The sequence below is a fragment of the Erythranthe guttata genome, chromosome 4, assembly GCF_056151865.1.
Source record: "Erythranthe guttata isolate IM_541 chromosome 4, IM_541, whole genome shotgun sequence".
NCBI classification, from domain to species: Eukaryota; Viridiplantae; Streptophyta; class Magnoliopsida; order Lamiales; family Phrymaceae; genus Erythranthe; species Erythranthe guttata.
In genome coordinates, this window is record NC_142536.1 from 20,341,819 (window position 1) to 20,362,789 (window position 20,971).

A 20,971-nucleotide genomic window follows, 5' to 3' on the forward strand; every position below is an offset into this window, starting at 1 on the left:
GAGAGAGAGAGAGAGAGAGAGAGAGAGAGAGAGAGAGAGAGAGAGAGAGAGAGAGAGAGAGAGAGAGAGAGAGAAGATTTGCATGAGAGAGAAAGTTAGAAGAAGTAAGAATGCAGTAATATATATGATGAGAACTGAAGCTTTTGAGTGAAGTTATGGAAAAAAGAAACAAAAAGATGAACTTTTTGACCGTTGGATTGCATGCTGTTTTAGAGGGAAGTAATAATGAGTGGTGATGATGACTGTTTTTATTGACACCATTAATACTAACAGCAGCTGATTGTGTTAAGACATTTATTTAAGTTGAAATCTGGTGTTAGTTATTTCTTGATCTTCTTACAGTAAGTTCTTGAATTTACATCATTGTTTTTTTTTTCCATCTTTTTCTTTTGACTATTGTGGGTAGAAAGGCATGTTAGGGTGTAATGATGGCTGATTTTTATTTGAACAAAAAAAAAATGATGTATTTGTGCATAGGATGCTTCAAAGAAGAGATTTATTGATTGATTTTTTGTGTAGGCCTCCATTAATCCTTGTTCATAATTAAAGCTTGTCTTCTTGATCAAGGGATATTTTCACTTTTTTGAACACCCCAAAACTATTGCCAAGATTCAGGCTTAAATTATCATTTCTCGGGTCATTAATCGAATACGTAGGACCTCATGCGCTATCAGTTGTCCTAAAACTAATTGGTGTTAAAAAATGCGCAAAATTGTAGTCTGATAGTGTATTCAACGCATACAAGCGGTTAATGCAACTTAACTTTATGATATGGCTGACTAAGAAATCTACATCGGAAATTCTAGTGAATAAATTGCACAAATTAAAAGTTAAAAATTATTTTCTTAAATTTCTATGGTAGAAATTAGAATGGGCTTTAAACTAATGATATCGTTTCTGGGCCCATGGGCTTTATATTTCAATTTTCAATTATAAATAGCCCAAAGTAAATTCACAGTTAGGAGAAGGTCTATTTTGCAAATATATTAAAAATCAGGACCCTCGGGGGGAATAATATATTTCATCTTCATAACTCATGAATTACTTTCTATTTGCTTACCTCCCAATTAAGGAGTGTAAGTGAGTTGAGCCGGCTCATGAGCTGGCTCGACAAAAGCTCGAGCTCACCAAATATGACTTGCGGCTCATTTTACATCCTTGGGAGTCCGACTAATGGTTTCATGTGATCTGTAGGTTAAATTCAAAAAATATTAACATTAAATATTTTTAAGTAAATCTATAGTTGTGTTTTCATCAAGCATAAATAATGGTCGAAATTGGAACAGCAATTTCGATACGAAATTTTCCAAAATTCATCCAATTTTTAGCAATTTGGAATCGAAATAGATCATTGAATTCCAATTTTTTTTTTTTTTTGAAAGGACCTAAATATAAAATCAGTTTATAAAGAGTTGCATTCTTTGTTTGGTGGGAAAAGTGAGATTTAATTGACAGCACATCTTCTCACCAAACCCTTATCTCACAGTCTTAAATCTACCTTTAACACCCCACCCCCCCTCAGCCACCTACCCCCCACTACACTCTCTTTCCCACACTATTTCTTCAACCCCCATTTCCATTTTCTTTTTCTTTCTTTCTTTTGCAGCCATTGAAGAGTTGTTTTTCTTCATTCAATTCTTTCTTACATTTTCATTCAGATTCAGAGTTTTTATCTTATGGCTAAAGTTTTTTCTCTAGCAGAAGTTTCTGAGCACAACACCAACAAGGACTGTTGGCTTATTATTGGTGGCAAGGTATATCATATCATATCATATCATATTATCGATTCTTTGTCTACCCTTTTCGATTTACTGTTGTGGGTCGACTCTGTTTTCTGTCTGTCATGATTTTATCTGTTCAAGATTCAATTTTTGTATCATTTCTTGATTTGTTTTTTTTTTCTTTTTTTTTTTGGGAATCTGATGAGTTTAGCTGGAAGTCTGGTTAGTTTTGCTTATGCATCGTGCTTAAATGTGACCCCTTGTGATTTTTCAGACAATGTTGTTGATTGGATTGTAGGAACTTGGATTTGATTTTTCAAGTTTCCTTAAAATGCACTTTCTCTTGTGTTGTTTATTTGTATAGCTTGCAATATAATCGTATGTATCTACGTGCATTGTCGTAATGAAGTACGAGAAATAAATCTATCTGCAAAATGAGTTGTTTCTAGCTTGTATAATCATCAACACAAGTAATTGCATGATTTAAGTGTTTTTTCTAAGATACACAATTGAAGGATATTTTATTTGTTTCCTTTTTATCGGATATTTCTTATGCCGGTGGTACTTACTTTTGTGTGTATATATATCGACAGGTTTACGACGTGACTAAATTCTTGGAAGATCATCCAGGTGGTGATGACGTCTTATTGTCTTCAACCGGTATATTACCAAATTTTCTCTTCATTAATCCCTACAATTAATATGTGATTTAGCAACTCGAATATACCATGTAACAACATCTCACCATAGATTTACACATAATTGCACACACATGGATGTGTGCGGAACGTGCCAAGTGTACGGTTAGATATTTTCCGGCGGACTTTCATAGAATTATAGTATGTTATAAAATCATGTTTCTTGGTTTGTGATGGTTTGTAGGAAAAGATGCAACCGATGATTTTGAGGATGTGGGCCATAGTACAAGTGCTAAGGCAATGATGGACGAATTCTATGTAGGAGAAATCAATTCATCGACAATTCCAAAACAGACTAAGTACACTCCTCCGAAACAGCCTCATTACAATCAGGACAAAACATCAGAGTTCATTGTCAAGATCCTTCAGTTCTTGGTTCCATTGATTATCTTGTCTGTGGCTGTTGGAGTCCGTTTCTATACCAAATCATCGGCCTAAAAAAGTACTTTTTTCTCGTTCATTGTTCGGTAATAAATCGAGGTTGTTAAGGTTGAAAAATTCCATCTTGTCTGAACTTTCTAGAAGGTTATGTAGTCTTTTTAAGGTAGCAGGGTTTTTCATGTTTGTGAAATTGTTGATGAGGGATTGATTTTGTATTCTATTCGATTTACGTGAAGAAACTCACTATTAAAATCCAAGAAATATATTCATTTCCAACCGATTCTTGTTATTGAAATCGACAACGAGTAACATACGACACACATCACTTATCATAACTTATATTTGACTAATGAAAATACCAATCAAGAATTGAGAAAAAAACAATGACATACCTCGTCACGAGACATGCTTATCGCATGTTCTTTCGGTTACCTTAGTCTCGTTTCTATGCGCAAAGAGTCTACCGACAGCCTTGGAGAACAAGTCAAAGAATCTTCTAGAACCAGACCTCTCAATATTCATCTTCATAGAAACATGTTCCTTCTCCAAATCATTTAATCTCATTCTCAGCCTAGCCAGCTCGAGTTTCAACTCCCGATTCTCTCTCCTTAAAGAAGCATAATTATCTCGTGGAGAAATCGCAGCACTGAGGGCCCCACTGCTTATCCGCCAAGACTGCTGCATATTAACATTCTTCGGATCTTCATCTTGGTAGGAACAGAATAAGGCGTTTCGTAGCCTCGTTTGCTCGTAATAGAGAACTTGGACTATTGATTGGAGAGGGAGCCGCTCGTTTGTGGCGGCGTGTGCACCTGCTTCTTGAGATAGTTTCTGAAAGTCGATTAATTTGCAGAGCTTTTTCCTGTCTGAATCTGTTAAGTGTTGATGAGCCTGTGGAACAATGGTTTTTTCAGTGATCAGTTTGAGCAGTCCTTTTCTAACATGCCTATTTCAGACAGTCAGTCATTTTTTTTTTTACATGTAAAAATACATTTGCAAATTTAGCATTTTTTCGTCCTGTTTTCGCCCGAATTTTCTCGTTTATGACTGACGTGGCAAACAAACTCTTGCTTATAGTGAGACTTAGAATTTATATATACAACCCTTAGTCTTGATGGATTTCGGTATTATAAATTGCCAGATTTCGGCTTTTTATGCACTGATAATCCACATACACAGAATCCTACACGTCGTCATGCCACGTCATCAGTAAACAGACAAAAACTAGAAATTCCAGCAAAGCAAGACAAAAAATGCTAAATTTAGCCAAGTTAGAGCTAAAGCTATTACTTACTTTGAGGTAAACATCGACCGCTCGATACAATCCATCATGAACCGTACGAGCATGTGCAGGTAAAGCTTCCGCCACATCAGCAAACTTGTTGAGCTTAAGATTTGCATCAGCTGCAATCTCACAAAGGTAATTATCCACCAACTTCGACACTTTAAACAAAGCCGTTTGAGAAGGCGAAAGAGGATAATTATCCGATTCGAACAGCGAAAAATCGTCCATATCTTCTTCGCTATCTTCACTCCGAGAGAAATTAACAAGTATTCTTTCCACAGTGTCCACATCGAACAACGTGTCGCCAGCCTGGCGAAAAGAAGGTATCAAAAGATCATCAAGACTTGCTGTATCCAACTGCGACCCTATTCGCCTCTCGAGATCCAGCCTGCAAGAAATTGCACAGTCGAAAATCACCGCATTTCGTAGCAACCCGAAAAGAAAATTTATCGGAACGGCAAATTTTTCGACCGGGAGTAGGCTTATAATCGCCTCCACCACAACTCTTTCATGTCCACTAATTGAGTCGGTTTTCGATTTCTTGAGTAACTCCTTTTTAGCATAGTTCATAAGCGATGAGCCTATACTTTCTGGTCTAACTCCTCTGCATTTCATTGCTTTTACAACTCTCTGATAAAAATCGATTCCAAGAATGGAAAGGTCCTCTATCCACCAATCGGATTCACAGTTCGTTTGGTTCTTGCTCATGTGAAGTCTACCCGAGTTGCTATACTCGAGCCTCGAAAAACTTGAGGCAATTTGCTCCACGCAAGCTTTTGAAGCTATGGAGTCGATGCATATTTGGACTATTTTCAGCTCGTCTGCAAGTGGGAGTAGCTTTTCGCATTGTTGGAGGACTTTTACGCACATTTCGAGGCTTTTGGACACTATGATTTCGAGATATTCTTCGGCTCTGGTGAATAGGTTGTTCTTGGAGTAGTCTTCGGTCATTTCGAGGTAATCGGAGATGCAATAAAGATGGGCTACATTTGTGGGGGTAATTTCGAAATTGACACCGTAGCAGAATTGGGCTGCAAGTTCGAATGAGTCGGCACCTCCTTGTAAGCTGACAAGCTCGATTCTTGATATATCGGAGTCTCTATGATCAGCTACCAGCTTCCGGATTCTTCCGCTTCGTGATACGAGAGGGAACTGCAATTTTTTTTTTAAGTAACAATTTATATTTTTTCAAGTTGAAATTTGAAATGTGGTAGCGTGTGTGCGGTTACCTTATGCAATAAGAATGTAGTGCCGTCTACTTCGATTGTTATATCGCTCGGAACATCTCGAAATACCCTACGAAAAAGATATCGGAACAGTGATTAGAGAAGCGATTTGAAAAAAAAAACAGATGATCTAGTTAACAATAGATGAAAAACAAGTACAATCCCGTGAAACGAAGTGTCGTATAAAATATAAATCGTAATTCTCTTACAAAGATTCGTGTTTTCGATTATTAAACTAATTAACAAAGTCAAGAGAAAATAAAACACTTATGAAGAATCAAATCAACAAACAAACCATTCACTACACCGTTGTGGAGGGCAGTTTTCTTCCATGGAGAAGGATAACTGATGAGAGAGAAAACAAATTCGACAATCACAGAGAGGAGAAATGGAAGCTTTAGAGAGAGAAAACAAGAATGTGGGGACAAGGAAACAAGCTGATGAGAGAGAGATAGTGCCAGTGAGAGATGTTGCTGTAGGCAAAGTTCTTTGGCGATTTTTGTCAAACAGTTTGTGTGCATATCATACATTGCAAATTGTCCAGACCAAAGCATTTGCTCTCTCTTGTGGGTCATCATCTCTATTCCAAAAAATATTAAATTAAAAAGGAAAAAACAAATTTATATATATATATATTATTTCCAATTTTGAACAGCATTTCGCAAGAATTTGTGCTCGTAAAGGGGCGAAAATAAAGGAGGAATCGCTCTCTGCGTTTCTTTGTTTATTTTTCATGAAAAAAGTCAACACTAATAGGGAGAAAATTGAAAAATAAATAAATAAATTATTTGTAATAAAAGATAAAAGCGGGAAAAAAGGTCGTTATTCTGGTTTGACATTTTACTCTTTGCCCCCCTAATCTAATTATAATTTTCACTTTAGTAGCCTTCAAGTTTTGTTTTTCCATTTACAACCCAACCTAAGAATTATCTTTTGACATTTTCATTCATTTATTATTTATTTTTATTTTGTATTTTTGATCGTACTAATCGATTAATATTTTCAATTTTATTAATTAGGTGGTTGATACATTTAAATTTTAAGCGTGAGAAATTTAACGTTATTTATTATTTATTATTATTTTCTTTTTCCATGGTGACCAAACAAAATCCTTTGATTGGTCTTAGCACCAAACTTAATAATAGTAGAAATATTAAATGCAAGTACGTGATCACAAACATATAGTGGTGGATCCAATTGATAAAGAGTTGTTAATTTTATTTATTTATTTATGTATTATTATTATTTTAATTTATTTATTTTGCCATAGGATTGAAAGAGTGACGGTGGCCAACTTTGTTAATAGTAGCAATTAAATTATTATTATTTTTTATTGTTTCACCCACCTTATTTATTATAACAAAGGGTCCACATATTTCCCAACTCCATCAATCATTATGCAAGTAATTTAATTATAAAACCTTTATTTAATTTTTTTTTATAAAACTTGAAATTAAATGTTTTTTTTAATGTGAACTAACAAACATATTAGATGTGGATAAGTAATTGATAAGCAATGCCAACCAATTATATGCATAAATTATATGTCGGCTGATCGGCTCATATGATATTGTTTGTAAGTAAACTATATTAATATGATATTAAAGAAATTAAAATTGACTCATTTATTTATTGATTTTTTGATAGTTAAAGTTGACTCGTTGATACACTAACTACTGTTGGAAAGCATGCAGGGTACGTGTGCAATCTTATATTAAATTATGAAAAAAAGAAAAAACCCTAAACTTAGGTAAATAAATAAAAACATGTCACGTTTTGTAATTGTCAAAATACTCTCGACTCCATCTTATATTGATCCTCTTATGGTGTAATTTTTTCGTGTAATCTTTTTGAGTTAAGTGATTATTATCCCTATAGATATGTCATTTATTTATGATACTTTTTAAAGATAAAAACTAACCTTAGGGGGCCTTTACACAGAACTCTATTCTTCTTGAATATTACCTTCACATTTTTTTAGTATTATCATTATTGGTCTCAGTGTAATTTTTGTCTTCAAAAAATAATATAAAGAAATGTCACGTTTGCAAATAGAATTAACAATTTTTTCGCAAAATATTCACCGAAATAAAAAAAAGTATTTTGTCAACCTCTTTAAATTAAATGTATTGATGAAAAAATAAAGATAGGTGGAAAACTCAATCATTAAAGGGGACATAGATATTGAATGCCAAATTTCCTTCCACAAAACAAAAAATTATTACCAATTGTTTGTAGGTTGTAACATCATTGTCTTTAATTTTGTTAATTTGGACTTTCTTTGGGCATGTCAGAACCAGTCAAATCTCATATGTCTTGACTGTATATTGGAGTGTAAAGGCATCCAATGTTTACGAGGATGTCGAGTAAGGGCATAAACGAGCTGAACTTTGTTGTTTTTGCGAGCTCGAGCTTCAGGTGGAAAGAAGTAACGTACAAAAAAAATAGATTTTAAGGGGAAATATGCAACAAAAAATTCGATTCCGGTGAATAACCCATCGAAATTTGGCTATCGGGGCAACATAGGACAAAAATAATATTTTGAAGGGAGGAACTCACTTTTTTAAACTTAGAGGGGGGAAATGGAGGAACTTTGAAATTTATAGGGGGTGAAGTGCAATATGGTTTTTGGTGGGCGGAATCATATAATTTGAAAAATACATGGACTGTCTTTGAAAATAGCAAAGCCTAATGGATTTGGACCATTTGATTGGCCCGGATAAACTTTATGGGCCGGACCATTTTATTTTCGGAATTATTTTATTGTCATTTAATATTTTAATTATTAATGTTGTACATTTGTACTGCTGAGTGCTGACCTTATTTCATAATTAAATTATTAATGAATTAAAAAGTTCATGCCATGTGAATAAAAAATTGATAAAAATCACATGAGTTTGTTTATTTATTATTATTTAATCCTACATGGTCATTGTGGCCCTCTCATTTAATATTATGTTTCATTTTCCCCCACCAAACTCTTTTTTTTTTGAACATTCAAATATATTATCATTCAGTAAAATCACATGATGTAATTTAAAATGCATGTTAATTGCTTAAAAGAATACAATAACTGCTTAGCTGTATAATTAGAGTTCGCCTCACCAAACTCAATTAATTTCAAATATTAATAATATTTAGCAAAACTAACACTAAGGATGTGTTTGGTGTATAGTGGATCCACAATAATACAATATAGTGGGTGGAGAAAAATGCTTTTTAATTTTATTGGGGAGAGAAATGTAAGGATAAAAAAGTAGAAAAAGATAGGCAAATTCATAGTGAAAAGATATATATTTGAAACTTAAAATGCACTATTTTTGTTTTGGGGCTTGATAATTACCGTTATGTATTTCGAAAGGTGTTTGAATTGTGAACGGTATTCGTAACCTTAGACCCCTAAAAATTATTTCAGATTTTTTTTGCAGATAAAATTACGACTTGGAGCAATTAGTAACTTTGTGAACTTCAAATATTTTTTATTGTTACAAATTTCTAGAATAAAGTTTTATCATTTAATATTAACATATTTTAATGTTTTTAATATTTAATTTAGAAAATAAAATAAAATTATTTCATCTACGATAACTATCTTGAACGAAAAAAAACACAAAAGGAAAATTCATTAATTATTATCCAAATACGTCCCTTTTTTTTTGAAATATTCCTAAAAAATCATTTTTTTTCTTGAAAATTACATTTTAAATATCAATATTATTATGTATTTTGTATTACGGATGGCTAGAAAATAGAAGTTTCAAATTCCGCCAATTTCTATTTCTGAAATTCCGATTTCGGTTTTTTCGTAATTTTTCTTTCTTCAATAGATTGAAATTACCTTTATACCCAAAAAGATGAAGTGGTACCTAGGAGGCTATTTTCACCCCTAGTTGAAAGTTTAAAAAACAGGACTACACACAAATGCAAATCGATAGTCTTGTTCGAAAACATCAAATCTATTTTGACTCTGTAAATCAATTACACACAGAAAAGTGAAAACACACACACACACACACACACAGTAACTCCCACACACACACACACAGAGAGACACACGTTGTGTCGTGTATATGTAGAGCCAGGCACAGATGTAATGGAGGGAGTGGTGAAATAAGTCCAACTGAGTCACGTAAAAATACAGGCAAGAAGACGGGTTTTAAGGATTGAGTTCCACCTCAACACCCAACTCGGAAACTGCCCCCTTTTCTGCTACCTTTGTCTTGTTCGAGTAATTAATTGCTTCTTCCATGAATCCAATTATTCATTGCTTGAACATGGGTTGATTGCTAATTTCAAGGTTATTTTTCTTTCTTGGATTCCTGCTGAAAATCCCTCTTCTGGGTTTTTTTTTTTGGTTTCTGTGCTCTAATTTCTTGTTTAAAGTTTCGATTTTTATTTTTAAAATTGATTTTTTTTTGAATTTTGATTTATTTATGCAAATAATGGTGAGTGAAGTTTGTGGTTATGTGAAAAACCTGATCTTGCTAGTTTGAATTACTGATTTTGATTCTTCTTCTTCTGTTGGAGTTTGTGGGAGCACTGGTTTTTTAGGTTTGATTTTGTTGCTGGTTATTGTATGAGCAATGTAATTCAGTTTTGGGGTTTTTGGTAATTTTTGTTAATTGTAGCTCCTTATTTTGGAAGATCTTTACATCTGAAATGTTGCATTATCTAAAGGCCTTTTTGAGATAAGATTCTTTACTGGAAAGAAATGTGATTGTAGCTTTATCTCATTTTGCATAATAAATAGGCAATGTTTTTTATTTAGTATTTCGATTTTCGACCCTTTGTTATCACTAAGTGTGCCTCTGTTAGTGGTGCTTTTGTTCCATAGTTTCTAATTGAGTTGTGTTTTTTTTCTCGCTAGGATTTATTTCTTAAGCGGTCGTAAATTATCTGTTATCGAACTATTCATCAAATTAACCGGTAGCAAGTGAAAAGGAAAAAAAAATAGAAGAAAAAAAAACGTTCGTCGTCTTCTTGAAAACAGAAGGTAGTGTTTCTTGGCTACGCGAAATGTAAAGATTAAAGAACTCTATTCGTGTCAATTTGCTGTCAGACGTTTGAATATTTAACATTCTCGTAAGGAAGCAGCGTTTATTCTAAATTATGTATGTAGTAGTTAGAAGTTTCTAGACGAACTGAACTTGACTATTCATTGGTTACTTCGACAGGAATTAATAAACCTCAATTTGGAAATTAAAAAAAAAAAGAAAAAGAAAAAAAATCATGAGTCCTGGATGCAGCGCCTATGAGGGCACAATCGAGTCCCAGAGTACAGATTACGGTATTGCCCCTGATAGCATCGAGTTGAGGGCCTCTCCTCATAGAAAGAATTTGACTATTAATGGCACAAAGCGCGGCGTTGCATCTAATACTGCTGTGCATGAACTTCTAGAATGTCCCGTTTGTATGAAAGTAATGTACCCTCCGATTCAGCAGGTAAAAATTTCTATTGCAAATTCAGTTTATGTTATTTACTTGTCTTGTATATTACATTAAAACCGATATATTGTTTCCGATTATAGTGCCCAAATGGACATACTTTATGCTCCAAGTGCCAATTGAAAATACGTTGCTGCCCAATTTGCCGTCACGAGCTAGGAAATATAAGGTGCTTGGCATTGGAGAGAGTTGCTGAGTCACTCGAATTGCCGTGCAAATATCAGGTCGTAGGGTGTCAAGATATTTTCCCGTATCACGGGAGGCTGAGGCATGAGCAGAATTGTCGGTTTCGCCCCTACAATTGCCCCTACGCTGGAGCCGAGTGCCACGTCAGCGGCGATATCCCATTCCTTATGGCCCACCTCAAGAGTGACCACAAGGTCGATATGCATGATGGCTCTACTTTTAACCACAGATACGTTAAGTCCAATCCGCAAGACGTTGAAAATGCCACGTGGATGCTCACCGTAAGCTCTCTCTCTCTCTCTCATGTTGTAACACGCTTTTTGTAGCACAAAACCCCCTAAATAGTGAGTTTTTAGGGGGAAATTTGCTAAAAACAAATTGAATCATAGTGGGGGTTTTTGCTATTAAAATAACACTGTGAGTTCTTTTAGCAATTAGAGAATATACAAGGGTGATTGAATGCAATAAACCCCAATTAAATTAGTAAACTAAATAATTTACTAAAATTACACGAACCTTGTGCAAATACTCGTGTCGTGTCACTTACTAGTCCAATAAAATTAGGGGTGGGAAAAAGACAATTTTGTCCCCGAACACAATATTGGATTAATGTTAAGCCAATAAATCCCAAATTCTAATACGAGCAACCAAACATTTTACTAAAACTAAATAAATTAGTTATTCAGCCAAAATTTACGGTTTTTTTCTTGTTTCGGGTGCAGGTTTTCAATTGTTACGGGTACCAGTTCTGCTTGCACTTTGAGGCGTTCAATTTAGGAACAGCCCCAGTCTACATGGCGTTCATTCGTTTCATGGGAGACGACCACGATGCTAGAAAGTTCACTTACACCTTGGAAGTCGGAGCCCACGGCAGGAAGCTGACGTGGCAGGGTATACCTAGGAGCATACGCGACAGCCATACGAAAGTACGCGATAGTATGGACGGACTAATTATTCAGAGAAATATCGCGCTCTTTTTCTCCGGGGGTAACAAGCAGGAGCTGAAGCTGAAAGTTGCGGGGCGAATATGGAAAGAAGAAGCGTAAAAGAGGAAGTACCGAAATTTCTTTATTTTATTAACTATTTTGTTATTTATGTATATGTAAAAAAAAAAAAAAAGTTTGAGCTAGTTGTATGATGTGGGATGATCTTTTAAGTGTTGTTGGCTCATTAATTAAGACTGATTGATTATTAACCTTAAAAAGATTGTCATAATTGTGTCATTCATTCAGCTGTGTTTGTTGTGGTTTCTCTATTTTGTTTCGGTGTATCGAACAGTTATAATTCATCGATTGTTGTATCTCGCCCGTGTGGGGCTCGTACAAATGAATAAGACAAATTGCACGTAAAGCCCGTGAAGGACAGCCCAAAGTTAGACGTCCGGTTCGGTTGAAAAGGTATATGAAATACTAGCAAGGAGAAAAACGTCTTTCACTCTTACGTCGCACGCCGATTTGAGGTAAAGCAATGAGGTGTCACGGTATGACCTCAGGCCGGTGTTCTAGACGAGCTGACGTTTGTTTAACCTAAAACTCAATTAAATGATGTGGCATACACCTAATTACTAATACTAAAATACTAATATTAATATTAATACTAATACTAGACATATTTTTCCTATAAAAAAAAATACTAGACATATTATCTCTCTCTCTGTGAGCTCGAATAGCTTGATTTTTTGAACATATTTTATCATATTTTTTACAATTGAGTTTGGGTACGAGTCTAACTTCATAACTTAGCAAACAAAAATACGTGTTTCATTATATTATAATAATAATAAAAAAAACTTAAATAAAAAAAATAACAATAATAATAATAATAATAAAAATAACAATAATAATAATAACAATAATAATAACAATAATAATAATAATAATAATAATAATAACAATAACAATAACAATAACAATAATAACAATAATAACAATAACAATAACAATAACAATAATAAAAACAATAATAATAATAATAATAATAATAACAACAATAATAACAATAATAATAATAATAATAATAATAATAATAATAATAATAATAATAATAATAATAATAATAATAATAATAATAATAATAATAATAATAATAATAACAACAATAACAATAACAATAATAATAATAACAACAATAACAATAACAATAATAACAATAATAATAATAAGAACAATAATAACAATAATAATAATAAGAACAACAATAATAATAATAAGAACAACAATAATAATAATAAGAACAACAACAATAATAATAATAATAATAATAATAATAATAATAATAATGATAATGATAATAATAATGATAATAATAATAATAATAATAATAATAATAATAATAATAATAATAATAATAATAATAATAATAATAATAATAATAATAATAATAATAATAATAATAATAATAATAATAATAATAATAATAATAATAATAATAATAATAATAATAATAATAATAATAATAATAATAATAATAAATAATAATAATAATAATAATGATAATAATAATAATGATAATAATAATGATAATAATAATAATAATAATAATAATAATAATAATAATAATAATAATAATAATAATAATAATAATAATAATAATAATAATAATAATAATAATAATAATAATAATAATAATAATAATAATAATAATAATAATAATAATAATAATAATAATAATAATAATAATAATAATAATAATAATAATAATAATAATAATAATAATAATAATAATAATAATATTGTGATATTAGACTGATATGATATATTAATGATGCCACTAATTGTCAAATTAAGTAAGCTGTTCGCTTAGAAAATCAAGGAATAAATGAAAACTAAACTACAATAATTCAATAAAAAACAACAAACAAAATTATGTTTCTTTAAATAAAAACTATCTTTAGATCACATGCGCATAAATAATAAAATAAAATGCAAATTTTAAATAATAAAATACCTTACCACTATAACATATATCATATATGTGTTATATAAGTTTTAAGCAACAAAAAGAAATTTTCTCCAAAGAAAAAAAGGATACAGAGAAAAAGGGAAAAAGGAAAACTAAATTCATGCGAGCTCTAGATCTAACGCATTTTAATTCATAGTGTATGTTTCATTGTATTTCATATTGAACCATTGTCTAATTTAGACACGGCCATGGGCCGGTTCTTTGGCTTGGAACCGGCCCGTTGACTGTGAACTGGTACTAAAATCGTGAACCAGCTCGTGTTCCTCGGGAAGGGCACAGTTCTAGAATTATGTGAACCGTGAACCGTCGGATCGGTGAACGGGCCTTGAAAAATACCCTGACATCTCAATTTTTCCTATAAAATTAAGTTAAAGTCATTTCATTTATTTCTTTTTATTTTTTTCCTATTTAAAAGTAATTCTTTTAATTAAATTTATCCATCAAGTATATATATATATATATATATATATATATATATATATATATATATATATATATATATATATATATATATATATATATATATATATATATATATATATATATATATATATATATATATATTTGGGCCAGACGGAACCAGAGTGAATCGGCGGGTTGGCCCGGCCCGGCGAACCGTATATTTTACGGGTCAGCCCGAACCGGCTCATGGCCATGTCTATCTCCGTTGCCAATGGTTTTCGCTGCCCTATTGTTATGTGTTTCGAGTTTTGACATCATTTGCCCTTGATTGGATCATTAATTATAGTTTGTTTTCTTTTGTTTGTCTTTTTCCCTCTTATGTCACTTCCATTTTAATTCATAGTGTATTTTTCATTGTATTTCATATTGAACCATTGTCTAACTAATGATACCTGATTTGAAGTTCATGCTAATGTCTTATTTATTTTTTGAGTAAATTACAACCACCTATCTGATATATAATCAAATTACGAATCCCCTATTTATATTTGGATAATTACAATAAGATCAGTATCCATGCATGTTTAAGATTACATGCATTTGCAAACAATACGTGTGGTGGGGCATGTCAAAGGGTATCAGACTCTACAACAAAGGCCCCTGTTGCTATATCAAAGAAGGTGAACGAAGGATTTGGTACCCGATGCGGCCGTTTGAGGCATTGACGTTCATATTCATCAAAGTGCACATAACCTCAGGAGCTCGTCCTTGGCCACCAACCTCCATCGCCGCCGGAGCTCGTCCTCGGCCACGGCCACCCACCTCCATCTCCGCAGCAGCACCATCACGTCCGTTTGTCGCCATGGATGGATCTTTTATTTAAAAGAACTTGTTGTGCGTGTTGATTCTCTGACACAGGTCTTGTCAAAAGGCTTAATAGAGAGTATAGAGCGTATTTTTTTTCTTTTATGGCAACTGTACATAGATAGCATATCAACAAGACAACAACTAAAGACTCAAACAATGCCCGTATGTCGTTATCAAAGTTACTGTTGACTAAGTTTAGTTGATTTTAATTCAAATGCATAACTGACTAGGTAGTTAATGTTAGAGATAACCCTCATTGCTTTAATTCTAAAATATTATCTTGTGATTAGATTTAATTTGTGTTTACTTATTTGTGCCAAGTGAGCATTTTCAAATGGCAATATCACAATTGATGGATGGAGAGGGGTGTATGTTAATTAACCCTATGTAATATAATAATATATAATTAACCCAATGGCAACATTTTGTGTTAATTAGTGAAATTGAGCTAAATTATCGTTAAATAATGAAATTGAAGTTGAATTGGGAAAAAATGTAATACTTATTTACAAATAAGTTTAAATGATAAAGAAATATGTAAAAGATAAAAAGGTTTGATGTTTCCCCTAGTCATAGCCCTCTTTGCTATTAACCTAAAATATTACTTGTGATTGATTTGATTTGTGTTTATTTATTATAGGATACTGTATAGTGTATACCAGATTTTCTATGATTAATTGCTATTTAAACCGTGTATAATACACTCCAAAACGTTTATTATATTTAATATAAATCGGATTCGACTATTTTTTTGACATGTGGTATTTTTAAGTCTAAATTCTTAATAAATCAAGCAATTATAATGAAGGTTAGAGCGATTATGGAATCATCCTATGGCATCCAATTTTTCTATTAAAACAGACCATCCGGTCTAAATTCACACCCATAAAATATATATGATTGTGCTTACGTGCAAATTATTTAATTACCGTAAATTTTAAAAAATTCTAGTACTATATTTAATCTAGGCTGTTTGGACAGGCGCAAGTTATTTGGGCTGAATTGGCACAAGCCCACATCCTATCCTCTCTTTCTCTCTCTGGCCCAGGCCCAACTCAGCAAAGGCCCCTACCCCTCCCTCTCTGAATATTGTATCACATTGCTTTACTCAATGTGTTAATAAGTGGAGAATTAACAGAAGACGAAGGTTGCGTTGGTTTGTTTGCTATCGTAATTATATCTCGGTCATCGGTTGTCCTTACGCGGTCATTGTTCTTGTTGCGGTAATTGAAACAGCTTGTTTTATCTACTTGCTTCGTACCCGTTGTGGAGATGTGGTCTACAAATGGAGTCAGAACAACTTGGTCAAGATATTAATCAACAATTCTGAGGTCAAAGCTATTATGCAACGTAACGATCGTGAAAGAATAACTCCTCTGTCTGCAGATCGATCGTTGATCCAGTGTGTACTGTAGTAGCCACATACATTTTAATTCATATTCCCGAGTTACAAGTAATAACGTACACGGATTTTAACAACAAATAGTTCCGATTAATTCATAATGTACTCATATTCGTACAATGTTTGTCTCTTTTTCACGTTCGAGTGCGCCTTAGTTATAATTGAAGTTCAGTCTAATAATAATAATAATAAGCTATATATATATACTATGCCTACCACATCTGACGAATTCTGGTTGTAATTAGACAGACCAAAATTATCTATAAAATTGCTCTACTCCGTTACAAGCATTGAGATATCATCATCCACTAGAGTTGGAACCTGCAAATTAAAACAACGAGAGATGTATCAAGTCGATTTACAAGGATATATAAACATTGTATTGACATAGGATTAATTAATTACGAGTTCATGTAATAACTTTGAGCCTTTTGACAGTCGATTTTAAGTTGAAACATGAATACAGATAAATAATAAAATGCAAGCACGGATCAACTAATCGAACCACATCACTAAATCAGCCATACTCTGCAGATAAACACATTAGAAAGCAAAATTCACCACTTACACACACACACAAGAAACTCACTCATTAGAAAGCAAAATCTTCGTTTCCTCTTTCGGATTCTTAAATCATCGTCCAATTTACCATTTACCAACGCAATTTCTCGTATTACATTGTCTAATATAATCATGAATCACTTCTCCAAGAAAACGGTTAGTCTTAACACTTTCGAATATCCTCCCAAATTTAAAATACTTCCAGCACATCAAGTCTCACACACACACACACACACACACACACACACACACACACACACACATAAAACAAGACACATCTGTTCAACTCAGCCTAACATATTTCGGGTTTTCGGGGTTTCATTACCTTTACTAAATCAGACAATCATCCTAAATTAATCACAATGCACAAATAAAACAATCCACAAGACAAAATAAAAAAAATAACAAGTAGATACAAAAATAAGACAATTGAAGAAAGAGACAAATACCTGAACAATCTGTCTCAAAGAAACAGCTTTGTCCTTGCAAGAACGAACAGTGAGAAACTGATCAAGATCGAGTTGTTTGTTAATAATCCCAACAGTGAAGTAAATACTATCAGAAGGGGGCAAATCGACTTTGATCTCATCAACATCGAACCACAAAAAGAAGAATCTTTGCACCTGAATCCCCTTCAAATTAGTGATCGACCCAATACTCAGCTTCCCTGAAATCGTTTTCTCGTAGTAAACGGTGTAATCGAACTCTATGTAGCAGGGTTTCGCTAGATTCACTTCAAAATCACCATCTTCTGTGAGTGTGTAGTTGGTCACCGAATCGGGTAACAAGCCGCTGGGTAGGCCGTATTTTGGGAGGATTTCGTACACCGTCGGCGCCGGAGTTGGTGCGGCGGTGGGCGGCGGTGATTGGGATGATGCGCTGAGGATTAGAAGAGGGAAGATAACGAGTAGATAGTTGAGCTTCGCCATTGATTGATTTTTTCTTTGATGAAAATTTTATCAGAGTTATAGTCAAATTAAAGGGCTGTGTGGATTGTAATTAATAATTATTAATTATTTAATTTTATAATGTGATTATTGAGTTTTTTTAATTAATTATTTTTTTGGATTTTGTGGAAACAAAGATGAGAAGGAATTTGTTTGAGGCATTAAGAAATTTCTTGGAAATTGTTAGGGTTTTGAAATTTTGTGCAACGTGGGGTTGAATTTTATTTGTTTTTGTCTTCGAGTTTGACCCATTATTGACCGACCCGCTTGGAGGGATGCCAATTTGGTAAGATAATATTTTAATTAATTTAGTTAAAACGAGTTTTTTATTTAATTTATTGGGCTACAAATATAATGTATTGGGCCGTTAAATTATAGCCCGGGTATTTTATTGGGCCGCTTCATTATAGCCCGGGTATTTGATTGGGCCGATTCAAGCCCACCTAGGCATGTAAATGTTATGTAGTATTACATATGCAGTAGGGGTGGAAATCGGATGGAATGGATCGCAAATGACTTTTTTCGAAAAAAAATTCATTTTTTTCGGAAGTAAAAAAAGGGTTTTGTTTTTTGTTCCAAAACAATCGGAATGCAAAATTTCATTCCGGTTTCGGAATGCCTCGAAATCGGTGGAATTATTCGAAACTACATTATGCATTTTGAAAAACAATTGAAATAGTTGAAACTATAATCGGATCGGGAAATCGAAATTTCCGATAATTTTATTTACAATTCCGATTCCATTCCAAATAAATTCGGAAGAATTGGAAATCGGTTAAGGTTCCGTATTCAGACATTTATAGATCGGAATTGATAGAATTCAGAAATTCCATTCTGATTTCCACCCGTATTATGCACCGATGATTTTGCAATAAATGTTTATTTGAAAAATGATGATCTATAAATAGGTGGTCCTATAACAGTAAGTATAATAGCAATGTGTCAAAATGGAGACAAATTAAAGATAAGCAGCCACTACATTAATTCAGACATACATGCATGTGAACATTATTAATAGCATCCTCTCTCTCTCTCTCTCTCTCTCTCTCTCTCTCTCTAGAAATGATGAACATACAAACAAATTTATAGTAGTAGTACTCATACAAATGAAAATACTAATTAATTAATACAAAAAAATAAAAATAAAAATGAAAACACAATTGAAAATATAAATCAAAGATTGGGTAATTTGTCAAAGTAGCACCATAATTGTGAATATGAGCCCTAAAATCATTTCAATGTTTAAAAATGTATTCTTGTTTCCTCCATCACCACTTTTCTGATTAGCAGCAGTTGTTACCGTTGTTGTCGGCATCCCACCTGATGGACTCCCTTTAATTAATTAAATAAAATTATTACAAATTTGGTATTAATCTTAATTAAAAAATCATTAATCCATATGCAATAATAATCTGAATATATATATAAATAAAAATATGTTTCCTTACCGGGAACAGGTGCAATACTAGTTGAAGTAGCATTGCTTTTATTGGCACTGTTTACAAAGTCCTCAAACACCTTGGCATCCGGTGAATTTGGTGGTAAATGCAGCAAAGCTGTATCCATTAATAATTAAAAAAAAATTAATTAACCATAGATATAAACTAGTATTTTGTGAATATTTTGGGTAATTACTAAAATGCCCTTAATTAATGAATTAATTACGTACCGGGACAAGCAGAGATGTTGGCGGGTGCATGGCACTGAGAGGGGAGGCCGAGGGCGAGGGTGGCGTTGATCTGAAGGCCGAGGGTAGGGTCATTTCGGTCTTTTACTAACAAACAGATGCACTGGGGGCTTTTCTGCAATATTTGCTTGAGGCCAGTGCAGCAGTCAACCGGAGGTGCCTTGGCTTCACCGCTCACGTAGGGGAGACACGTGGCAAGTCCAACCAAGTCGTTGGCGCATTTTTCCTTGTCCTTGTCTACATCGCACGTTGCTAAACTACCCCACAACATTACTACTGCTAAAATGCACGGCACCACCTTCGAACACCCCATTTTAATTTTCTTGCAATGTAGAGAGAGAGAGAGACTAGAGAGAGAAAGAGAGAGAAACTAGAGAGAGAGAGAGAGTTAGAGAGATGGCCTATGCTTTGTATGTGTGTATATATATATGTAATATATGGTTGTCTTGTGACATGCTGTATATTAATTAATGGGGATAAGGTAAGAAGAACTATAGGCAATGAGAATGGGGTTCGTGGGAGTTAGAAAACTAAATTTTGTTGGTTGAAATTTATTGCTATTTTGCCGGAAATTATTTGGGCATTTATGCAATTTTAAAAAAAAAAATTAAATATACTATCAAATAGCACTCCCATACCTTGTACCATATATAGGTTAATAAATATTATTTAAAATTCTAGTGCAAGAGGCTTGTCTTATATGGGTGTAACGAACTGTAACCAGATCGAGATTTAATTTGTTGAAATAAAATAATAGTTATATTGGAACCCGTGATTGATTGATTGATTGAGTCTTTATATATTATTTGCTATTCATCCTATTTTTTTCATTTCAATAGAATGGCCCGTGACTTAGATTGTTCTTGAGTTGTCCGTGATGATCTAATAGTATTAATAAATTTTAAATGTGATTAATTATGGTTCGGTTAATTAGGATACGTAATTAATTGTTTGATTACAAGAAGTATTATTGAATCGTCAACCTCCAACTACACACTAGTGTAGTAGCATTTAAGAGTAATTAAATAATACTACCATACTAGCTCAATTTCTCTTTTTTTTCTTGTCGGAATATATTTAACTATGGTACCACTCATGTGGTCACCATTTCTAATTGTGTGCAGAGATATCACACTCATAGCCCATTGGCCATGTTGTTTAGTAGAGATAGATAACGAGCGACGAGTTGAGAGTAGATGACG

The 20,971-nt window shown here is 33.0% G+C and overlaps 5 protein-coding genes across 8 annotated transcripts; 2 read left to right on the forward strand and 3 right to left on the reverse strand.

Moving 5' to 3' along the window:
* The first annotated feature begins 1,577 nt into the window (after positions 1-1,577).
* On the forward strand, positions 1,578-3,076 carry LOC105955998 (cytochrome b5). The gene is made up of 3 exons (XM_012979812.2): positions 1,578-1,754; positions 2,315-2,381; positions 2,604-3,076. Exons 1-3 carry the CDS (start codon positions 1,677-1,679, stop codon positions 2,855-2,857), a joined length of 399 nt encoding a protein of 132 aa, XP_012835266.1. The 5' UTR covers positions 1,578-1,676; the 3' UTR covers positions 2,858-3,076.
* LOC105955997 (BTB/POZ domain-containing protein At5g48800) lies at positions 3,047-6,231 on the reverse strand. Its single transcript, XM_012979811.2, has 4 exons — positions 5,607-6,231; positions 5,315-5,381; positions 4,095-5,237; positions 3,047-3,691 (listed from the first exon to the last, which is right to left on the reverse strand). The coding sequence occupies exons 1-4, from the start codon at positions 5,642-5,644 to the stop codon at positions 3,197-3,199; spliced, it is 1,743 nt and encodes a 580-aa protein (XP_012835265.2). The 5' UTR covers positions 5,645-6,231; the 3' UTR covers positions 3,047-3,196.
* A 2,967-nt stretch (positions 6,232-9,198) lies between these two features.
* On the forward strand, positions 9,199-12,169 carry LOC105956000 (E3 ubiquitin-protein ligase SINAT2). Of its 3 annotated transcripts, none has more exons than XM_012979814.2 (5): positions 9,302-9,608; positions 10,179-10,304; positions 10,486-10,753; positions 10,840-11,223; positions 11,665-12,169. In XM_012979814.2, exons 3-5 carry the CDS (start codon positions 10,541-10,543, stop codon positions 11,986-11,988), a joined length of 921 nt encoding a protein of 306 aa, XP_012835268.1. In that variant the 5' UTR covers positions 9,302-9,608; positions 10,179-10,304; positions 10,486-10,540; the 3' UTR covers positions 11,989-12,169. The 3 variants fall into 3 exon arrangements, with proteins under 3 accessions (XP_012835267.1, XP_012835268.1, XP_088673506.1); XM_088817380.1 differs by having other exon boundaries at positions 9,316-9,608; positions 10,179-10,393; XM_012979813.2 differs by lacking the exon at positions 10,179-10,304 and having other exon boundaries at positions 9,199-9,608.
* Positions 12,170-16,642: 4,473 nt separating this feature from the next.
* LOC105956001 (transmembrane protein, putative (Protein of unknown function, DUF538)) lies at positions 16,643-18,149 on the reverse strand. The gene is made up of 2 exons (XM_012979817.2): positions 17,585-18,149; positions 16,643-16,895 (listed from the first exon to the last, which is right to left on the reverse strand). Exons 1-2 carry the CDS (start codon positions 18,062-18,064, stop codon positions 16,848-16,850), a joined length of 528 nt encoding a protein of 175 aa, XP_012835271.2. The 5' UTR covers positions 18,065-18,149; the 3' UTR covers positions 16,643-16,847.
* Positions 18,150-19,040: 891 nt separating this feature from the next.
* LOC105955934 (non-specific lipid transfer protein GPI-anchored 14) lies at positions 19,041-20,436 on the reverse strand. 2 transcript variants are annotated; one of them, XM_012979742.2, is made up of 3 exons: positions 19,752-20,436; positions 19,531-19,638; positions 19,041-19,414 (listed from the first exon to the last, which is right to left on the reverse strand). In XM_012979742.2, exons 1-3 carry the CDS (start codon positions 20,080-20,082, stop codon positions 19,275-19,277), a joined length of 579 nt encoding a protein of 192 aa, XP_012835196.2. In that variant the 5' UTR covers positions 20,083-20,436; the 3' UTR covers positions 19,041-19,274. The 2 variants fall into 2 exon arrangements, with proteins under 2 accessions (XP_012835196.2, XP_012835197.2); XM_012979743.2 differs by having other exon boundaries at positions 19,041-19,402; positions 19,752-20,199.
* Positions 20,437-20,971: the final 535 nt, after the last annotated feature.

Bases quoted from the DNA above. Each gene is read 5' to 3' on its own strand.
- LOC105955934 (XM_012979742.2), bottom strand. From the start codon at position 20,082: ATGGGGTGTTCGAAGGTGGTGCCGTGCATTTTAGCAGTAGTAATGTTG. The intron at 19,639-19,751 runs GTACGTAATTAA...TAATGGATACAG, and splicing joins CAACATCTCTGCTTGTCCCG to CTTTGCTGCATTTACCACCA. The intron at 19,415-19,530 runs GTAAGGAAACAT...AATTAATTAAAG, and splicing joins TAGTATTGCACCTGTTCCCG to GGAGTCCATCAGGTGGGATG.
- LOC105955997 (XM_012979811.2), bottom strand. From the start codon at position 5,644: ATGGAAGAAAACTGCCCTCCACAACGGTGTAGTGAATG. The intron at 5,382-5,606 runs GTTTGTTTGTTG...TCTTTTTCGTAG, and splicing joins CCACAACGGTGTAGTGAATG to GGTATTTCGAGATGTTCCGA. The intron at 3,692-4,094 runs GTAAGTAATAGC...ATTGTTCCACAG, and splicing joins CGGTCGATGTTTACCTCAAA to GCTCATCAACACTTAACAGA.
- LOC105956000 (XM_012979813.2), top strand. From the start codon at position 10,541: ATGAGTCCTGGATGCAGCGCCTATGAGGGCACAATCGAGTCCCAGAGT. The intron at 10,754-10,839 runs GTAAAAATTTCT...TTCCGATTATAG, and splicing joins TGTACCCTCCGATTCAGCAG to TGCCCAAATGGACATACTTT. The intron at 11,224-11,664 runs GTAAGCTCTCTC...TTTCGGGTGCAG, and splicing joins ATGCCACGTGGATGCTCACC to GTTTTCAATTGTTACGGGTA.
- LOC105956001 (XM_012979817.2), bottom strand. From the start codon at position 18,064: ATGGCGAAGCTCAACTATCTACTCGTTATCTTCCCTCTTCTAATCCTC. The intron at 16,896-17,584 runs GTATTTGTCTCT...TTTAATTTGCAG, and splicing joins CTTTGAGACAGATTGTTCAG to GTTCCAACTCTAGTGGATGA.
- LOC105955998 (XM_012979812.2), top strand. From the start codon at position 1,677: ATGGCTAAAGTTTTTTCTCTAGCAGAAGTTTCTGAGCACAACACCAAC. The intron at 1,755-2,314 runs GTATATCATATC...ATATATCGACAG, and splicing joins GGCTTATTATTGGTGGCAAG to GTTTACGACGTGACTAAATT. The intron at 2,382-2,603 runs GTATATTACCAA...GATGGTTTGTAG, and splicing joins CGTCTTATTGTCTTCAACCG to GAAAAGATGCAACCGATGAT.